The sequence below is a fragment of the Canis lupus genome, chromosome 16 (genome assembly GCF_048164855.1).
Source record: "Canis lupus baileyi chromosome 16, mCanLup2.hap1, whole genome shotgun sequence".
Taxonomy (NCBI): domain Eukaryota; kingdom Metazoa; phylum Chordata; class Mammalia; order Carnivora; family Canidae; genus Canis; species Canis lupus.
In genome coordinates this window covers 48,982,917-49,002,861 of record NC_132853.1, presented here as the reverse complement: position 1 = coordinate 49,002,861, position 19,945 = coordinate 48,982,917, and the positions used below count along the sequence as shown (strand labels likewise).

At 53.8% G+C, this 19,945-nt stretch overlaps 2 protein-coding genes across 5 annotated transcripts in view; one reads left to right on the top strand and one right to left on the bottom strand.

Annotated features, from left to right (window-relative positions):
• MAP3K3 (mitogen-activated protein kinase kinase kinase 3) overlaps window positions 1–13,553 on the top strand; it is a 69,789-nt gene extending 56,236 nt beyond the window's left edge. For all 3 annotated transcript variants that reach the window (XM_072781195.1, XM_072781196.1, XM_072781197.1), the window contains exons 7-16: window positions 295–428; window positions 3,656–3,729; window positions 5,662–5,729; window positions 5,934–6,026; window positions 6,628–6,819; window positions 7,376–7,524; window positions 8,194–8,325; window positions 8,819–8,948; window positions 9,286–9,463; window positions 10,760–13,553. In XM_072781195.1, coding sequence (XP_072637296.1) covers window positions 295–428; window positions 3,656–3,729; window positions 5,662–5,729; window positions 5,934–6,026; window positions 6,628–6,819; window positions 7,376–7,524; window positions 8,194–8,325; window positions 8,819–8,948; window positions 9,286–9,463; window positions 10,760–10,988 — 1,379 coding nt within the window. In that variant the 3' untranslated portion in view covers window positions 10,989–13,553. The remainder of the gene's footprint in view (window positions 1–294; window positions 429–3,655; window positions 3,730–5,661; window positions 5,730–5,933; window positions 6,027–6,627; window positions 6,820–7,375; window positions 7,525–8,193; window positions 8,326–8,818; window positions 8,949–9,285; window positions 9,464–10,759) is intronic.
• Window positions 13,554–15,073: 1,520 nt separating this feature from the next.
• Window positions 15,074–18,501, bottom strand: LIMD2 (LIM domain containing 2). Of its 2 annotated transcripts, none has more exons than XM_072781211.1 (5): window positions 18,483–18,501; window positions 16,527–16,621; window positions 16,294–16,338; window positions 16,074–16,213; window positions 15,074–15,998 (listed from the first exon to the last, which is right to left on the bottom strand). In XM_072781211.1, exons 2-5 carry the CDS (start codon window positions 16,566–16,568, stop codon window positions 15,839–15,841), a joined length of 387 nt encoding a protein of 128 aa, XP_072637312.1. In that variant the 5' UTR covers window positions 16,569–16,621; window positions 18,483–18,501; the 3' UTR covers window positions 15,074–15,838. The 2 variants fall into 2 exon arrangements, with proteins under 2 accessions (XP_072637312.1, XP_072637311.1); XM_072781210.1 differs by lacking the exon at window positions 18,483–18,501 and adding an exon at window positions 17,395–17,545.
• Between the last annotated feature and the right edge of the window lie 1,444 nt (window positions 18,502–19,945).

The window sequence follows — 19,945 nt, the reverse complement described above, 5'->3', positions numbered from 1 at the left end:
CTAAATCTCACACAAGTACATCTGATTGACTGGACCTTTGGGGGTTGTAGAAGTAATAGCTTTTAACTGATTAATTTCTGAAGTACAGGAAGGCATACTAGAAGTGTGGAATAGATCTTGAGTCTAACCCATTGTATCTGCCACATAGAGTGAAGGAAACAAATGGAATTCTGCTGAATCCCTACCTGGTACCAACCTCTGCGACAGATGTTTGGTCTGACCTGGTCCCCTGTCTGCTGCTCTCAGCCACATATCATGGGCTGTGTTGTAAAAGGTCTTGTTTCTGTGCTCTAGGCTCCCAGAATCCTGGCCGAAGCTCACCTCCTCCTGGCTACGTGCCTGAGCGGCAGCAACGCATTGCCCGTCAGGGATCCTACACCAGCATCAACAGTGAAGGGGAGTTCATCCCAGAGACGAGTGAGCAGTGTGTGAGTACAGGGCTTGGGGTGTGCCTTGGGGTGTGTCAGACCAAGGTTATAATGGGCCTGGTGCAGAGCTGAGGGATTTGAACCCCATCTCTTAGCTCCTTTGTAAACCAGACCTGCCCAAATATGGACTATTCCTTTTTTGGGACCAAGTATTAATTCCTGCTGTCGACACCGTGTAAACTACCTAGCCTTCTTGGTGTTGGATGAACATTCGACACATTTTACCTTGCTGTGCTCCTCTCACTGGTCTCCCTGCAGAAGACCGCTCTGCTATTTGAATACCTCCTTAAAACTGCCTGTGATATCAGCAGAATATAACATATGACCAATCCTAAACTGACAGTTTTTGTTTTTCATCAGCCATATTTTAGTTCTGTTATTTCTTGATGAAAGGTAGGGAGTATACCATATCCAAATTACACTGTAGAAATGTAACTTTGGGTGAGCTTTTATGGTGGTAGACAGCTATATTAGTTATCTGTTGCTACATAACAAATTACCACAAACTTAGCAGCTTAAAAACAGCATACATTTATTATTTTACAATTTTCCTGGGTAAGGAACTAGGCATGATTTAACAGGGGTCCTCCACTCAGGGTTACACAAGACTGTAGTCAAGTGTCAGCCAGGCTGCATTCCTTTCTGGAGCTTGGGGCTCCCTTCTGAGCTTACGTGGCTGTTGGCAGTGGTTGTAGCACTGTCCCTGTCTTCTTGCTGTTTGTTGGCCAGCAGCCATCCTGAGCTCCTAGAAGCCACTTTCAGTTCCTTGTCACATGGCTTTTTCACAATATGGCAGCTTCTTCAAGGCCAAGACGAGAATCTCTTGCTCTAGTCTGTAAAGATAAGAGTCATAAAATATAACATAATCATGCGAATGAATATATCACCCTCTTTTCCATAGTCTGTTAACTAGAAGCAAGTCACAAATTCTACCCATACTTAAGAAGAGGGGTGGCCACATTGTGGGGTATGCCTACCACAATGGCTCACTCATTTTAATGGCTAACTTTTTAACTAATGGCTCACTTGATGAAAATGGCATTTTGGCTTGGTAAAATCAGCAAGAGTGAGATCTCTGGCTTCATTCTGAAGTCTTTTCAATGAGCTTGCTTTGATTACATAAGAGAAAGATCCACTCTTACAAGTTTTTAGGATTTGGTCTGGGAAGGGGAAATTTCTTTTTCTTTCTTTTTTTTTTTTTTTTGGTAAAGATTTTATTTATTTGAGAAGAGAGAGGAAACATGAGGAGAGGGAGAAGCAGATTCCCCTCTGAGCAGGGAGCCCAACACAGGGCTTGGTCCCAGGACCCTGGGATCATGCTGAGCCGAAGGCAGCTGCAAAGGTATATGCTTAACTGACTGAGCCACCCAGGCACCCCTGGGAAGAGGAAATTTCTTAAAAACAAAGCATCCAGTAGAAGGGGCAGCGGCATCACATGATAGATTTTGTAAAAAACCGATCCTTGTAATTTTTCTTTCCCCTAAAACTGATTCTTATAATTTTTCTTTCCTGGTGATAACTAATCTCTATAAAGCATTATCCAAACTATATAGGCTGTGAGGAAACCCTTTACACTGCTTCTTCTCTTTTCTGTATACAACTCCTGCTTTCCAGATAAGTTTGTGTTTAGAATAGTGACCTGGAGTGCTTTTACTTACTCCTGGAGGGAGTAAGGATTCCCTACTTGGGTATTTTACTGACCATCCTTTCTGTTTTCTCTAGCTAGAGCACTTCTGGACATCAGCTGTGTTAGAGGTGACTTGGGTATAAAATCTCAGAGGTTGCAAATGAGTTCATTGCCTTTAGTCTCTATCTCTCCCCATGGCCCTATATCCTGGTCCTTTTACATCTCTGCTGTACTTGCCTAGCCCTGGAAAGTGTGGGAGTATTGGACTCCTAGTGAGGACAGACTTAGGAGGGGGCCAAAGAAGGAATGCCTAGGCCCTTCCCCTTAGCTAAAGTGAATTGTTCCTGGTAACCAGCCATTCAAGATAAATCCACGTAACAGAAACCAAAACAGTGTAGTATATAGTGAAGGAATATTCAATTGGGACTTTCTTGAAAAGTGAAACTAAGATAGGTTTATTTTGTTTTTTCTTTCATCAGATTAAGGTAGTAGTTGTATCTGTTTGCTAATTTTTAGAACAAACAAAAGCATGATTCATGTTAATTTTTTTGGCTTAATTTTTCTAACAAAAATTTTGCTGACACAATGTTACCTCTTTCCTTCCCTTTTGACTTCTGTGACACTGTTATAAAGAGGGCCCTCTTTTTTTTTTTTTTTTTCCCCCAGAGGGCTTCACAGGATTCAGTGGATTTTCAGAAGGCCTCTCTTGAACCTTTGGTATTCTTCTGCATCATGCCTGTCATGTTATTGTACTTGCCTATTCTTCTTCTGTTAACTGGTCTCACTTTGAAATTATGGGCAAGATGGACCCTAGTATTAAATAGGAAGGGATAATTTGAGTTGGAAACTAATTTTATGAAAGTTGTTAGTGAATTTTCATTATTCTGATTCCTGCTTCCCTATGTAATGCTTAACTTTGGATCTCAGATAATGAATACTCTGATAGGGAATACCCCTATAGGCAAAATGAAGGGAGATTAGTTGAAGAAAAAGCTAATCTGAAGGCTTCTTGTTACTGCATTTGACCAAAGGCTGGAGAAACATTTCATAGATTCTTATTGCCTCCATATGAGAACCAGGAACTAGGAAATTTTTCATCTGTATCAGCTGTATAATACTAGTTTCATTACTTTAAACAATTCTCCTAACCTTCCTGGACCTGCAGTGGCTTGTCTGTGGAACGAGGGCAATTCTTGTTTCGGTAAATTTTAAATTATGGAGTGTAAACAGAAGCATTACAGTCCCACCCATATGCCATGGAAGCCTCTGTGGGGTAGTACCAGCTTCAGTGCCAGGCTCCCAGTGTTCTTGAGCCAACAAAATGCCAACAAGAGAAGTAGCGTCTCTGCTTTGCTCTCCTGGCAGAGTTCCTTGGGATGCTGTCCAGGCATTTTTCTCCCTTCTGGAAACTTGCCTTTCAAACTACAGGGGAGAATAGTACCTTCTTAGCCATTCTTCCCACTGCACAGGCACAGAAAGGGCACTTTCATATTTTGACAGAAAGGACTATTTGCTGGCCTTGGCTGGGCCATAAAGCCCTGAGTCACCTGGCTGGGATTGAGGCAGGGGCTGGGGTTTTATTGTATGTCTTGCCTTACAGATGTTGGATCCTCTGAGCAGTGCTGAAAATTCCTTGTCAGGAAGTTGCCAATCCTTGGACAGGTCGGCAGACAGGTATGGGACTATGGCTGCTTTGGGTGTTAGTGCCTGGGCATGTTTGGGACAGATGGGCTGAGGAAACAGAGTTAGCCAGTATGTCTCTGATCTAGACACTGTTCTGCAGACCCATGGTTACAACACCATGCTTCTGGGAAAGAAACCTCTTTCTGGGATTCCTAGCCCTCTCCTTAATTTTTCAAGTACCATGAGAGTCTTATGTTTGTATAATTAGGTGAGTGTAACTGTAGCTCGTAATAGTAGCTCATAATAGCAAGTCATATGTGTTAAATGCTTGCTCTGTTATCCCAAGTGCTGTACATGTTTGAAGTTTACATATAATATACACTGCTCTTGTGCTCTTGACCTCATTGCTATGATCTGGCCTGAGAAGTAGTGAATCTTCCATGTTTGGGGGAAAAAAATGGAATTATCACCTGTGGGTTTGCCTTTTTTTTTTCCTCCAAGTGTTTCTGATAGAGTAAGAAACTGGAATAGAAAAACCAGAAAACAAAATATCTGGACTGCCTAGCTTACCACACTATCTGCTTGGTATGTAATCTTGTTCTGTCAGAGTAAGTGCTGTCTTTTACATACCAAATGGCTCTGTGGAGCTGGTTGGCCCAACAGGAGGTGTATGTTTAGAGTTGGCTTTGGCAGTGATCTAGCCAGTCTCTCACCTTGACCTTGTTATGCCCAATAGCACATTTGATCATGTGTGACTGGACTAAGGGCTGTGGTCAGAGGCTATGGAGCAGGTTCGGGGATTTTTTTTTTTCTGTTTGTGTAACTGACCAATTGTTCACATGGGTACTGGCCAAATTTGTACTGTCTCTCCTAACAGATCTGAAAACTGATGAGCACTGTCTTCCTTCTAAACGTCATAAAATAGTCATGGTTACTTGTTGGTATCCATTTTATAGCATTGCTTGGGGCTTGCTCTTCGACCAGGGGAGCAAGAAGCCCAGATAAAAGTGCCAAGAGTTACTGCCACAAACTGAAGGCTCTGCCAAGACAGGGGCTGACTCTGGCTTTGAAATATCTCCCAAACTTTGTGGCCAAGCAGGGTTGGGGAGTGGGGTGGGCAGTAGGACAAGACCACAGAAGGTCTAGTAGTTGTGAAGTAGGGGGCACCCTCGTGTCCTTAACCGTTTCCGGCCTGTGGCTCTCTCAGAAGACACTCTCACATGTAAGATAGAGGACATTTAGGTGAATTCTAGGAAAGCTAGCTGAATATACTTGATTCTTAGATTTTGCTTCTGTCCCTCTAATGCTTTGTTTTCATTTCCTTGGGAGTAAAACCCAATGACCTGGACTTATTTCCTTGAGGCCCAGTCTAACTTGAGCATAGGGCTTTCCTCTCTTCTTTATGGGATGTGGAGCCACATAGACCCCAGCTCCATTAAAATATAAGTCAAGTAGCTTCCCTTAACCTCTCCATTCCTCAGTTTCCCTATCTCTGAAATGGGATGGTGGTAATTAGTCTGAAAGGAAGATGCTTGGTGTTGTTGCTATTTTTATTAGCACCCTGGGCAAGGGGTGTTTTGCAACTCTTCCCCTGTTACCAAGGTGAGAGGAAAGGACAAGAAGGGTAAGTGGTGCCAAACTCCAAGGTGGAATTTGGGAGGGCTGGAGGGGTTGATTCTTGCGGGTCCTGTCAGACTTGGGCCTCAGAGTACTTAAAGAGAAAGTAGTAAGCTGAACTCAGAAGATGGCTGTTTTTCCCAAATTCTGCTTCCCTCTCAAACTGTGAGAACAAGATTACATACCAAGCAGGTATTGTGATAAGCTAGGCATTCTGGATATTTTTTCTGGTTTTTCTATCCCATGTAATGATGTGGGAAGGAGTAAGAAGAGAGTCCATGTGGATATCCTGCCTTCTGCCCTGGTGGACAGCTTCTTGAAGTAGGCTGATATCTACATTGTGATTTTGTTTTCGTTTTTTTCTAGCCCATCCTTCCGGAAATCGAGAATGTCCCGAGCCCAGAGCTTCCCAGATAACAGACAAGAGTTCTCGGGTGAGTTCCCCAGAGCATGGAGAGCACTGCAGGGATGTCTGGATGGGACTGTGGGCATTCTGCTTTTGTTAGCTGAGTTGGAAAGCCAGGGCTGTCTTAATTCTCCTTGGGGCTGCTGCTCGGAGGTCTCAGGTAACATGGGGGCTTAGATGACTCACTTACATTGACCTACCCAGAAACCAATGATTCCTCTATCTTACTCAGATCGGGAAACTCAGCTGTATGACAAAGGGGTTAAAGGTGGAACCTACCCCCGGCGCTACCACGTTTCTGTGCACCACAAGGACTACAACGAGGGTGAGTACACCTCTACCCTGCCCCCTGCTGGCTGCCTCAGAATGGACATGGGTAGAGCTTTGCCACACAAAAGCCACTGCTAGGGGCTGGGCCCAGGCACCCTACACCCCATGTTTCCTTTATTTCTGAGGAGCTGTGCCCAGACTTGAGGCACTAGAGGCTAAGGGGAGATGGGGGGAAGGGTGGTATTTGGAAGCCAAGATGCTGCCATTGGGAGCATAGCATCCTTGATCTGAATCCATAGTGTGTTTCATGGTACCAGCTCTCCAGCGCCCTCTTCTGCCCCATGGCAGCAGACGGAATGGAATTTCACACAGGTTTAGGATTAGGATGCCAGAGAAGACAGACTTCAGCAGTGAATTGGCCTTGCCAGTGATGTGGTACCTGAGAGCTAGCCCTGTGCCTTCCCTTTGGCTAGGGCTTCCTGAACCATCTGTGGCTGCTTCCTAATTCCTGTTTTTGTCCTGATTCTCAGGGTGCTTGAGACATTAGCCATTCTGGCATGAGTTAGGAAGAGGGCAGATGGGATGATGTGGTTTGCGTATTTAGCCTTATGGCCAGGGGTCTGACTTGCTCTACTATGGCTCCTGCACCCCTTCAGGCAGAAGAACATTTCCACGAATACGGCGTCATCAAGGCAACCTCTTTACCCTCGTGCCGTCCAGCCGCTCCCTGAGCACAAATGGCGAAAACATGGGTCTGGCGGTGCAATACCTGGACCCCAGAGGGCGCCTGCGGAGTGCAGACAGCGAGAATGCCCTCTCTGTGCAGGAGAGGAATGTGCCAACCAAGTGTGAGGAGTGGGCCCTGGCCAGAAGGAGATTGCCCAGCGGGTGCTCACATAGGAGGCAGGGCAGGAGGCCAGAGATCCCCTGGGGCTGTTTAGCTCAGCAGTAGGCTGCTCCCACCCATCCTCACCACACTGGAGGAACCTGTGGGTCAGCAGCAGATCCCTTGGACCTTAGGCCTTGCTGCACTGTTGTGTGGCAAGCCACTTCCCCTTTCTAGGCTTTAGTTTCTCTGTTTAAACAGAAGACCAATCTTCTCAGTCCTTGTCATATTCAGATGTTTAGGGTCATAGGAAATAAAGGTATTTGATGAGTGCAGAAGAGGATTTAACCATGACGGTAGCCGGTCATCTGCCTCTCAAGACTTGAGCCTAATGGTCCAACTGATCAGGGTACTGAGCCTGCTCCAGATGGGGGTAATGATGCTGGACTGAGATATAGGATGGTTCTGGGTGAGAGGTTCTTGAGCCAGAGATCCCATCACAGAGCCTCTAGAGACCAGGGCAAGATCTCAGTAACTAATTTACCAAGCTAATACTCTTTCCTTCCATTCTCCTGTAGCTCCCAGTGCTCCCATCAATTGGCGCCGTGGGAAGCTCCTGGGCCAGGGTGCCTTCGGCAGGGTCTATCTGTGCTATGACGTGGACACAGGACGTGAGCTTGCTTCCAAGCAAGTCCAGTTTGACCCAGACAGCCCTGAGACAAGCAAGGTACTGCCTTCCCCATGGTCTGGCTTCCAGTGTCCCCCCCCCCCCCCGACAGATATTTCCATCTCACTGCGTAGATTAACTGCTCGAGAAGCTGCAGGTTGCTTCCCCCATCATTCTTCCTCCCAAGTTCCCTTGCTCTCCACCTTGGCCATGGCCATGAAGCAAAAGGACTGTGGTCCAAAGAGCATCAGACCCCCCGGGGGAGGGATTAGGTATGAGGAAATGAGTTGATGCTGAAGTACCAAACAGCCCAGACTGAGGGGCAGTGGCCAGTGCCGCAAGGAACAGTACCTCCCCCACCCTTCACACAGATGCCTCTCTCAGCCCTCGGTCCAAGAAGGAGCTTATCTTCAGAGTTCAACTTTGGGTGTAGCCTAAGTGGACTCCAGTCTGAGTGGACAGATGCAGCAGTTACCTTAACTAAGCACCTGCCCCCCATTCTCTCACCCCAATGTCTGCCTTCTTCCAGCATGGAAGTGCCACTATCCTGTGGGTTGCCCAGCATTGTGTCCAAGGGCCAGACTGTTAACAGAGTCCCCCTTTGCTCCAGCGGAAGTTGCCAAGATAGACATACTCCCCTGGGTCACTAATTAGGACAAGCCGAGCTGATCCCAGGTGGGCAGAACCAGGGCCCTGTGAGCCAGGCTAACTACTGGGCCCCTTCCCTAGGAGGTGAGTGCTCTGGAATGTGAGATCCAGTTGCTGAAGAACTTGCAGCATGAGCGCATCGTGCAGTACTATGGTTGTCTGCGGGACCGTGCGGAGAAGACTCTGACCATCTTCATGGAGTACATGCCGGGGGTATGTGTTTCTCAGTGCATGTGGGACACACACAAAAGGGCCAGACCTGGCTGTGGGCTCTAGAGGAGGTGTCCCTTGGACATGCTTCTGATCATTTGATATGCCAGAGGCTCAGGGGAGAAGGTGAAGTGATGCTCAAAGTCAGGAGGGTCCTGCATCTGGCCGTAGTGACAGTGTGGGATGTGAGGCATCCCAGGCCACCTGGACCTGAGGCTTAGAGGGTGGTTGCACTGACTGTCCAGTAAGTACAGCCTGTACCTGGAGCAGAGGGGTCTCCCTTCTGGATTTAGGTCATACATTGCTTAAGGGAAGGGCTCATACTGTTCAAGCTGCCCCATAGCCCCTAGCAAAGCCTGGTATTTTGCTCACAGGGGTTGGCTGAATCACTCCTTTGCTGCAATGCTAGGTGCTGGAAATAGCCCTCCACCACCACCACCACCACCACCACCCCACCCTTTTCTTAGCTGACTCCCTCTGACTCCTATGGCTGTAGGGCTCGGTGAAAGACCAGCTGAAGGCCTACGGAGCTCTGACAGAGAGTGTGACCCGCAAGTACACCCGGCAGATCCTGGAGGGCATGTCCTACCTGCATAGCAACATGATCGTTCACCGAGACATCAAGGGTGAGCAGGCACAGGCTATGGGGTCCCTAAGACCTGGTCACTTAACCATTCTTAATTTTCTGAAAAGTGAGACCCTGATTGTTTCCTTGGGGATTGATATGGATGGGTTGAGCAATGTGGGAAACTACTTATAGGGTGCTGTGCAGATGTTGGCTGTGGTGATGATCATGTCATGCTGTAGGGCTAAGCCAGTAGCGCTAGGTGCTCATCGTGTCTGATTCCTGGTAGTCTCCATTGTCCCCAGCAACCCTATGACCTGGGAGGGAGGGGAAGAGGGTGGAGGGTACAAAATGCCCAGAGGGTCCAGGGTTGCAGCCTCTGCTCTTTCATGCCTTAGGAGCCAACATCCTCCGAGACTCTGCTGGGAACGTGAAGCTAGGGGACTTCGGGGCCAGCAAGCGCCTGCAGACTATCTGCATGTCAGGCACGGGCATGCGCTCGGTCACTGGCACACCCTACTGGATGAGCCCCGAGGTGATCAGCGGTGAGGGCTACGGAAGGAAGGCAGATGTGTGGTGAGCACTGGGGACATGCTGGGATGACCTCTCCATGTCTGGGCTAGCCCAACCCTAACTTAGAAATGAGCTATGGGGGCTTCGTGCTGTGGGATCAAGAGGAGATTCACCTCTTGGCAGCCAGGTCAGGAGGCAGCCTCCACGAGTGTGGGGACATTGGTGCAAGCTGCAGCAACTATGGCAAATGCATTGTGTTTTTTTTTGTTATATATATATTTTTTTACACAAATATTCACAGCAGCTTTATTTGTAACAGCCCGAATGACTAGCACGAATCCATATAGTCATCAACAGGTGAATAGACCAATTGTTTTATAGGCACAGGATGGGTTCTACACAACAACATAAGGAAACAAAGTCTTGATAATTATGACTATGAAAGAATCTCAAAATAATTATGCATTGTGTTTTAACCTCAAATGGCACCTATCTGCTACTGCTGAGAGCCTAGGCCATGGAAAAACCTCCCTAGTGTTTGCTAAATCCCTAAGAGAAGTAGCACCCAGTTTGAAGGTCTGGGTCAATCTCTAAACTGTAGCAGGCTTCTTCATCTCGTAGCGTTCACATGGCTTGCGTTTGCTCTGCCTCACTTCTTGTGCATCCTCTAAAAAAGCCCAGAAGTTGTGAGAGCGTCTCTTCCCCCTCAGAACGGTACTGAAGTGGGCTGAGTAATGGTTCCCCAAAGATGCCCATGTACTAACCCCATGCCCTGTAAATGTTTCCTTTCGTGGCAGACAGGCCTTTGCAAATAGCCTAATTTAAGGATTTTTGAGATGGGGGAGATTCTCCTGGATTATCCAGGTGGGCTCAGTATAATTGCAAGCGTCCTTGCAAAGGGAGGCAGCAGATGAGAGTGGGTAGCAAGAGATGTGGAGGTTAGAGTGGTCTAAGGAGGGGCCGTGAACCAAGGAGTGCTGACAGCCTCTAGAAGCAGAGCCTCTAGAGGGAACCATCCCTGCTGACCCATTGACTTGAGCCCATTGAGACTAGTTCTCGACTTCTGACCTCCAGAATAAATTTTTCTTATGTCTTATGCTCATGGTAATTTGTTACAGCAGCAATAGGAAACAAACACAGCTATCTCAGAGCTCTTTCTGTCCACACTACAGGGTCTCTTCCCTTATATCAAGACTCACCCGGGTGGATGTAGGTTGATGAAGCCTTGGGTACCCTCTACAGAAGTATCACCCCTCAGCTTGTCCCATGCTGCCTCTGGTTGTTCTGAGAAAGGGACCTCCTTTCACAATGGTGGGCAGGTCAGGGAGCCCGGCGTGACATGGGGTTCTCTCTCTCCAGGAGCCTGGGCTGCACCGTGGTAGAGATGCTGACGGAGAAACCACCTTGGGCAGAGTATGAAGCCATGGCTGCCATTTTCAAGATTGCCACCCAGCCCACCAATCCTCAGCTGCCCTCCCACATCTCTGAGCATGGCCGGGACTTCCTGAGGCGCATTTTTGTGGAGGCCCGCCAGAGACCTTCAGCCGAGGAGCTGCTCACACACCACTTTGCACAGCTCGTGTACTGAGCTCTCGAGGCACACTGCTGCCAGCTGCCCCTGCTGCACAGGCAAGGGGCTGCTGTGGGGGCTCAGCAAAGTTGCTGCTTCTCCCAGGCAACGCTGTGGACTATGGAGCTCCAGTCCAACCAGTGTTCGTCTGTGCCCCTTCCACCACTGGGGCTCAGAGCCAGGGCGGGGTGGCTGCAGCCTCAAGGACTGGGAGCCCCCAGCCTGCCAGACCCGAGAGCTCCAGCATCCTAAGCTCAGCGTGGAGGGGAAGGATCTAGGAACAGTGTGCAAAGTGCTGAGGGCCTTACCCTCAGGGGCTGTGTCCTGACACTGCAATCAGCACCAAAGCCCCAAGGGTCTGGGGGCACAGGACAGACACGAGGGTCTGAATAGTGTTACTTTCATTCAAAGTGTTATTTTGTTTCTCCTCCCATGTCTGGAGACCACCAGGGCATCTCTGGGCTGGATGAGCCCACCCAAGCCTGAGGTAAAGCCCAGCATCCCATAGCCTATGGAAGGCAGAGGCTGGGGCTACGCTCTCCCAGGGGCCCCCCAGGTCAGCTTTGCCAGTCCCTGTCCTTTACCAAAGATGAATGAAGCAAATGTTATGCTGCCTTATTCAGGGAGGGAGGAGCCCATCCTGCCTGCCCCCATGGCCCTGCTCCCCCCCTACACCCCAAGCAGGGGCCTGAGATGTGGAACTGTCCCCACTTAGTGGGGGAGAGACCCAGTTTTGTCAATGCAATTGTCTCTGTTTTACAAGTTGAAGTCACTCTTATGCTGTACCCAGTTTCTAAACTGGAGACTGTGCCCTTGGGCTCTGAATATCCTTGTTGTGGGCTTGGGCCTTGGGCTGGATTGGAAAGAGCTGAAGGTAATGGCCTTTGCGTTCCTGAGCTGGCACCCGTTTCCCCACTGGAGCAGAAAGAAAGATGGGCAGTGTGGTGAGAGCATCTGACCCAGCTGGCTGCCCTAAACCCTGGGCAGGCTCTTCTGGATAGCTAGGGAAGTTATATCAGGCTGTCTGTGAGTCATGACCCTGCTAGGCCAGAGCCCTTTCCACCTGGTAGAAGGGAGAGCCCATATGATGTCACCAACTATGTCCCAAACTCCATCTCTGTTCCTTCTTGGCCAGCCTTGCCCATCCCCATGAGGTTTCACCTCCTTACCTTCTTAGAGGAAGAATGGTAGCAGGGGTCTGGGAGCCAGTGTCTCCAAGCAGCTTAGAGTTGGCCTTATTTACCTCAGCCTGGGCGCTGGTCCTTTCTTCCGGCCCCTCCCCTCCAAAATGTGCCTATTGCTAGAGCTCCTCCCTCCAAACACCCAGTTTCCTTGGGAGTTGTCATTAAAGGAACAACAACAACAACAACAACAAAGCCAGTGCCCAGGGATGGGCCTCTCCGGGGAGCTGGGGATTAGCTCCAGGCAGCTCATTGCCAGCCATGCCCACTTCCCCACGGGCACCAGAACAAGCCAAAGCCTTCGTTGTATGTTGACGATGCACTTTTATGAATGTAGTTTCTATCGCTGTTTTTAGCCTTTTCACATCATGTAATGTGAGGCCTTGTACTTGTTAATTTATATCTCAGATCATATTTGATGGTTTTTATATATATCAATTCTAGATTGTTACAGGTGATGGACGCCTCAAGAGAGAGAAGAGAAAATGAAAGCAGCTGGTTTTGCAGGAATGTGTGTTGCACGGTGCCAGTTGGGTCTGGGCCCCTCTTTCTATCCTTTTCTCCCGGGGGCCTCTGTCAAGCACCCCCAGCTCAGCCCTCTGAAGACAGTGAGCATGTGCTCCTGTCTCCACCTCGGCCCTTGCCCAGGGTGGGGACTGGCCCCTCAACTTGACCAAAGTTGCCATGTGGCAGCTCGGCCTCTCCATGACCCCATCCTGATGGCTGTAGCACTCTTCTTGGGCCCACACCCCCACCCCCAGCCCCTGTTCCCCAAGAGGAAACAGAGCACGGTGCCGGTGCCAACAAGACGACTCTGTGTCCCAGCTTCAGGCTCTCACAGAGCCCCACCTCCTGGGGTCTTACCTCACAGGGAATGGGTTTTAAAAGTGAATTTGCATACAGGCCAAGAAACGCTGCACTCCAAAAAAAAAAAAAGACCTGATTTTTTTTTTTTTTTTTTTTTTTTGTGCCAAAAACTGTGGACATGCTGGCTCAGCATCCTCAGGACCAAGCTGTTGCTTAATTTTAATTTATTGTCTTTATATTAAATAACCCAGATGACAAGTTGTGGGCCTAGGACAGCCTGGGCCCAAAGATTCTTAAAGGCAGCCCCCTAGCAGCACCAGGCTTGCTGTGGGAAGGGCCATGCTGCCGTTTGCTCATCATTCCATGGGCTATGTCGGCCTTGGCCAAACCTACATGGAGAGGCCAGGGCTGGGGACAGTCCACACTCCACCACCCTCCTGCCCCTCCTGTCCACCTCAGCTCTGTGTCTGTCTGAATTGTGGATCGTGCAGAAGAACCTGCAGCCATAGTTATTTGACTATATCTCGACCGAGGGCTTGCAGTGCAAAGCCAGGCCAGTGTCGCACATTACTTACAATAAAAGGGATCATTTATACCCAAGGGGTCCTGTGGCAATGCTTTTGGTTGGGGAGTGGAGAGTAGGTGTTTGCCCGAGGGGAGCCAGGTATGGTGCCTGGTAAGCAGCTTGGGTCCCTCAGCAGAGAATTTGAAATTACTCCCAGAGGGGTCCTAGGATGGGATGATGTGGCTGATACCACTGCTAGCTCAGAGGTGGCTCCCCTTTCTCTCCACTTCCAAGAGCTCTGCTGAGGGTGTCTCCTGATTATCAAGGTGGCACTGTCAGCCCCCCTGGCCCAAGTGTCACCAGTGGCTGGAGTCCAAAACTTCATGGCATCTGGAAGTGCAGGGGAGTACTCCCCTGAGCAGTGTTCTGCAGGGCAGGGCTCAGGCACCTCCAGGAGCCACCTCTCTGTTCTCTCCCCCTGGTCTACCTGCTGTTGGTGTTCAGCTCAGAGCAGGGAGAGACCATCCTTGTCAGGCCATCAGGCCTCCAGCACAGAATTTGGGCCTGCTTTGAATGGGGCTTTCCACTCTCATGCTGAGGACCCAGTGCCATCTGCGCTGAGTGTTAGCTGCTGCTTCAAAGGGCAGCATCTACCTCAACACAACACAGTGGCCCATCTGCCACAAGTCTGAGTCCCAGCTTCCTACCCTGTCCCATGGGCATGGGGTCACTTAGGACTCAAGAATTGTATGGGGTGCAGTGGCAGCAAATCCCCGAGGAGTTGGCCCTTTTGCTCCACCAGTTCATGTAGCCCATGGGCAGTTTGGAGAAATCAGGACAGTTGGGTCCAAACAGGACAACCCAGACTTCCTACCTATAATCCTCTGGGGGTGGGGTCTCAGGTCCTCCACGTTGGCTGCATTTGCCCTACGGTAAACTTGTCCCTCCAAGGAACAGAGAAGCTGTTTCTCCTTCGACTACCTGGGATGGTGCCTGCAGCTGCCCCACTCCCCAGAGATTGAAAAAGCAAGGGGAAGATGACAGATGGGGAAGGACACAGCAAACTAGAGAACCTTCAACAGCACTTGCTGAATCTGCTGGTTTCTACCATCCTTTGCTGATTTCCAAGGCAAAGGCGGGCAGGGGAGGGAGGTTCCAGACAGGGACTCAGGAGAAGGGTTTTGCCTTGCAAAATACTGAAGTGCAGTGAGGCCAGGGTCCATCACCTATGGATAGCCTGAAGTAGGCTCTACACTCAATATGGGGTTTGAACTCACAACCTTGAGTTCAAGAGTTGCATGCTCTACCAACTGAGCCAGCCAGGCTCCCCAGCCTGACCCTCTCTTAAAGAACACAGGCTGACAAGCAAAGTAGAGTTCCAGTTATGAAACCACTCTGGATAGGACAGTGTGGAGGAGGTCTGGCTATTGCAAAAGGGGCACCCCCCTTTTTCTCTCAGGCTGGTTGGCATTTCCTTGATACCCATCACCAGCCCCACTCCCACCCCAATCAAGGCCAGAAGTGCTTTGGACTGACCATGCTCCCTGTCACCTCTGCATCCTTCCTGCCACAAAGCTCCCAACCCCCCAATCAGGCCACATGATACAGAGTCAGAATCTGTTAAAACATATTTAAAATAGGGTTGATCACAACAGTCAGAACCGGCAGCAACAGGGGAGAAAGAGGAGGTGAGCATGGCGGATGCCAGCCCCCAGCCAGTCTCTGTGGCTCTCAGCCTGGCGGTGGTGCTTTAGCTTCCGCTTCGTGACTCCGGTGGTGCAAGATGGGTCCCAAGCCCCACTGGGCAAGTCGTGCTTCGCCTTTTGGGGGAGGGCAGGGCTAATCCACTTCCTCCCCTCCCCCCGCCAGGGCCTTGGTGGGCATTCCGGGAGGCCCAGCAAGGACACACTGGCTCTCCTTCCTCCGGTCTCCATGGCTCAGGACCAGGCTAAGGGCAGAGGTAGATGGGGAGACATGAGGGCCGCAGAGAGCCCCAGGTGGCAGTGAGGGAGCTTGGGACCCTGAGGGGGCATGCTGACTCCTTACTGGAGAAAAGGCACCTAGATAGGGAAGCTGGGCTTGGGGGCCTCCCAAGGGGCCATAGGGGGAGGCTGAAAGAAGTAGGAAGCAGGGTGGTGAACAAACCCCAATCCTGATTCCCGAGCCACCCCCACCCAGGGAGAATGAAGGAATCCTGCAGCAGAGCCCTGCCCCCTCAACCCTCTGCCTGAGCAAGATGGCCTTGTCCCTATCCCACCCTGGGATGCACCCCAGGATCCACCCCCCCACCCCAAGAGCAGGTCCACTCTTTCCCACCCTCCCTACTGCCCCACTCCAGGCCCTCTTCTGCAGAGACAGTGGCCGGCAGAGGGGCCTCAGGCCGTCTTGGTGCCAGGGTCCACCTCCTTGTGGGCCCAGAGCTCCTTGTGCTGCTTCCGGCCAAAGCCCTCGTCGTAGTTGCCTTTGCTCTTAAACAGCTGCTGAAAGTGGGGTTTGCAGTAAAATTCCCCGTGCAGTGCCGCGTAGCTGCCCAGGCTGCAGAAGCAGAACAACTGTGGTCAGGTCAGGTCAGGGCTGGCAGGTGAGGGCAGGGGCAGGGCAAGGGCGCACCTCAGCTTGGTGTGACAGTGCTTGCAACAGAAGCAAGAGTTGTGGAAAATGAGCTTGTCGGCCACTAGCCGCTCCATGGGGTACACGGTCTTCTGGCAGGCCGCACAGCTCTCCTTCACCTGGGCGCGAAGGCTGAAGGACTGACGGCAGGAGAGAGTAAGCGGGGGCCTAGCCCATGCCCCTCCCTTCTTCCCCGCGACGCTCCTCTCCCGGGCCCTACCTTGGAGCGCTGGACAGTGCTGCTGCCACCGCCGCCTTTGGCTTCCTAAGGGAGAGGGCCAGTCGGCCAGGTCAGCTGAGGGATGCCCAGCCCATTGCTGCGGGGCGCCCGCCGGGTCCCAGGGCCCCGGGGGGCGGGGCAAAGGGTGGCAGGCAAGCCCGCCGCCCCTCACCCCTTCACCCCAGGCCAGATGCCGGCGGGAGAGGGGCCCTCCCGGCCCGATGATCACCTACATGAGAGGGGGTGGCCTGGGCGGCTTCTGCAGCCTGGAACATGGCTCGGTGAGGGCGATGGAGGCCCCAGGTGGAGACGCGGCACCCGCTGGGTTCTGCAAGGGGAAGTCGGTCGGCAGCGCCCCACAAGCCCTTCCCCAGTCTGCAGGGGGGCGGGGAGCGCTTACAGGCAGGGGCTGGGGGGCTGCGGTTGGGACTTTCCCTAAGTCATTTCCTGTTGCTCTGGGTCTTGCCACTTCCGCCCCTCACCCACCCCCTCCGCCCGCCCGCCCCCCACGCCGCCCCCCGGGGCCCAGGGGTCCCTGAGTGGAACCGTGTGTCGTGGGGAAAGCACAGAGTTAGCCGGCAGCGGCCAGCGGAGGGGGCGCCGCGCAGCCGCCGTGAGCGCCCGCTGCCCGGACCCCGCCGCGCCGAGGGGAGGCCGAGGGGAGGCCGAGGGGAGGTCGCGGGGCGGGCGGGGCCTCGGTGAGAATCCGCTGGCCCGGCCTGACCCCGGCCCGACGCAGCCGAGGCCGCGGGCGCCCCCCTCTCGGCCGGCGCAGCCCCCGGACAGCGCTCCGGCCGCGCCGCCCGCCCCGCCCCGCCCCGCCAAGCCGCCGCCCGCGCCCCGCTTCTCGGCCCAGGGCCGACGAGGACCGGGCCCCAGACCCGGGACCCCCGCGGGCCCAGCCAGGGGGATTCGGCCCCGTCCCTGCTCGGAGGCGCGCCCGGGAGGGCGGTCGCCGGCCTCGGGGCGCGGGGGCGCGGGGCGCGGGGCGCGGGGCGTCGGGACCCCGCGGGAGGCGGCCCTCGCGCCCGCACCCCCTCCTGGGCGCCCGGGCTTGCGAGGCGGATGCAGGCCCCTCCCCGGCCCGCCCGCGGGTCTCACCGGGGCCCCGGCCTGGGCCGCGGGGCGGGGGGTCGGTCTCCGGGGGACGCCTCGGGTGCGTGGAGGGCGCGGGCGCGAGCTCCCGCCGCTGCCAGTGGTCCCCGAGCGGCCGCCGCCGCCACCGCCTTGTCGCGGCGCCGCCCCCGCCGGCCCCCGCCCCGCGCCCGCCCATTGGCTCCGCCGCGCCCGGAGCCGCCTCCGGGGCCCCGGCGCCGCCGCCGACCCCCTCTGCGCTTTGTCTTCCCCTCGCTCGCGTCCCCTGCCTTTGTCTGCCCCGCCGCCCCGACCCCGCGCTCCGGCGCCCGCGCCGCCCCCGCCGGCCCGCTCCAGACCGAGGCGGGGACGATCGCCGGGGCGTCCCTGGGCCTCCCGCGGCCTCAGTTTCCCCAGGGTGACAGCCCCGCGGGGGCGGCCGGGTCCGGGATCCCACGCCCGCTCCGGCCGCGGAGCCCTCCCGCCGCCAGAGGCCGCCCCCGAGGCGGCAGGGCCAGCCGGCACGCGGTCCCGCCCCGCGAGGCTGCGAGGCTGCGAGGCTGCGAGGCTGCGAGGCTGCGAGGCGCGGCGCCCCGTGGTGGTCACCTGGGGCCGCCGGCTCCCCGCGGGCCGGTCTGTGGGGGTCCGGTCTGCTGCGACCCCACAGGCAAGGGCCCCCGGAGGCTGCAAGGCCCGCGGCGCGACAGCGTTCCTGTGGTGCCCGTGTGTGGCGGGAGTCCCGCCGCGCCTCACCCACCGACCCCGTCGCCTGAGAGAAATCGAGGGCACCCCCTTCGGACGGTTCCGTCCTTCAGACAAGCGAATCTCAATCTCGGCGCCCGAACCTCCCTTGAACCTCCCTCACCGCGAGGGAGCGAGGGAGCGAGGCCTGAAGATCCAACGCCGGCTCCAAGTACCCAAGCTGGGCGGCGGGCTTGGCCGCTCCGTACTCCCTGCCCGCTGGCCCAGCGGCTGCCCGGGCTCCAGCACACCGCTGGACGGTGGGAGGGCACAGGGGGTGACTGTCACCCACGGGGGGGGGGGTAGGGCCTCAGTTGTGCTGTGCATGCGGCCGTGGCTTCCCGGAGGGGCCTCTGTGGGGAGATGCCGTCTACCTGGCTGCGGGGACTGCCGGGCTCCGCCTGAGGTCTGGCTGGAAGCAGTTTCACCAAACACAGCCCTAAACATAGCTTGTTCCCACACTGTGGCAGGAATAGAACTAGTGGCTCCAGAGCACAGCCCACACACACGTGTCAGGGAACGGAACAGCTCAGAGCCGCAGGGGCTGGAGGGAGGGAGCAGCTTCCCCAGGCCCCAGCTGTTCCCTTGGCTCCCTCAGGGCTCCCATGGCCTGCTTTGCTTTTTCTCCCCAGCCTCCTGCCCCGCCCTAGAGGAAGATTTATGTTTGGGGGGAGCTGCAGGCCCAGACTCCTTGGATGGGGTGTGTGTGTGTGTGTGTGTGTGTGTATGTGAGACAATTCTAAAACTGTGTTTGTGTGCATCTTTCCTGGCAGCTTGCACACCAGTGACCAGATTCTCAAAGGCGGCTGCAGTGATGCAGGAAAGCGTGGCCCTCACCCACTGGAGGAGCACCAGGAGCAAGCTGCGCCTGCAGCAGGCACTGTGGAGCCACCTCCCCTGCCCAGGACAGGTCTGCGGGGGTGGGGGGGTGGGGTGGGGGGATCTGCCAGCAGCCACCACAGGAACAGCAGCTTGGGCGCGGAGGATGAACGGACCCGACCACAAGGTGAAGAAAGCAGTTCAGAAGGAAAGAAAACAGGCTGATGATGGTGTTGAGAAAAGGGAACTTGAGGTTTAAAGATGAGCTGGGCAGGGGTAAGGAGGAGGCTTGGAAACAAATGTGACCTGGCCTCCCCACTCAGCCCCCTAGTGGGTGTCATTCCTTTCACCTCAAGCCCTGTAACTGCCCAAAGGAGATATTTTTTGTTTTTCAACTGGTGTTAATAATTTCTGAGGGAAGGGAAACTGAGAGCATTTGATGGCTCAGAGCAGCTTCAGGTCAGAGGCATTCAGAGGGAGGGGCACTTCCTTAATCTGACATTTTTAGGGCCTGAGCGAGAGGAGGGCGCCTCACCCCAGAGGGACTGGCAGGCAGGGAAGGTGCCAGGCTGGTGCCCATGCAGGCCGGGAGGCACCCTGGAGACCCAGGTCAGAATCACTCCCCTGCCCAGCCTTGCTGGCAGCCAGCCAGGATGAGAGGGAACAGGTTTGGTTCTTGGGTTACCTGCTCCTTGGGTATTAGTTCCAGGGGTAAGGAGACACTGCAAGTCATGTTACAGAACAAGACCATCTACCTCCTTTCCTGCCAAACACGAGCCTCTTCTGCCTGGACTCCTAGCGGCCCAGAAGGGGTCCTGCAGAAAGGCTAGTCTTTAGCACCTGGACCTTTCGGCCCCAAAGTGGTTTGCTGGCCGTGGGCTAAAACGGACGGTCTCACATCTTTGGATAGTGAGGAGACAAATCTATTACGTGTGTTGTGAGGCTATCTGATGATAGTTACAGCTGTGCTTGCACATGCGCTCGTGGGACCACTCTGGGATGCCAGAATGTGGGGCTG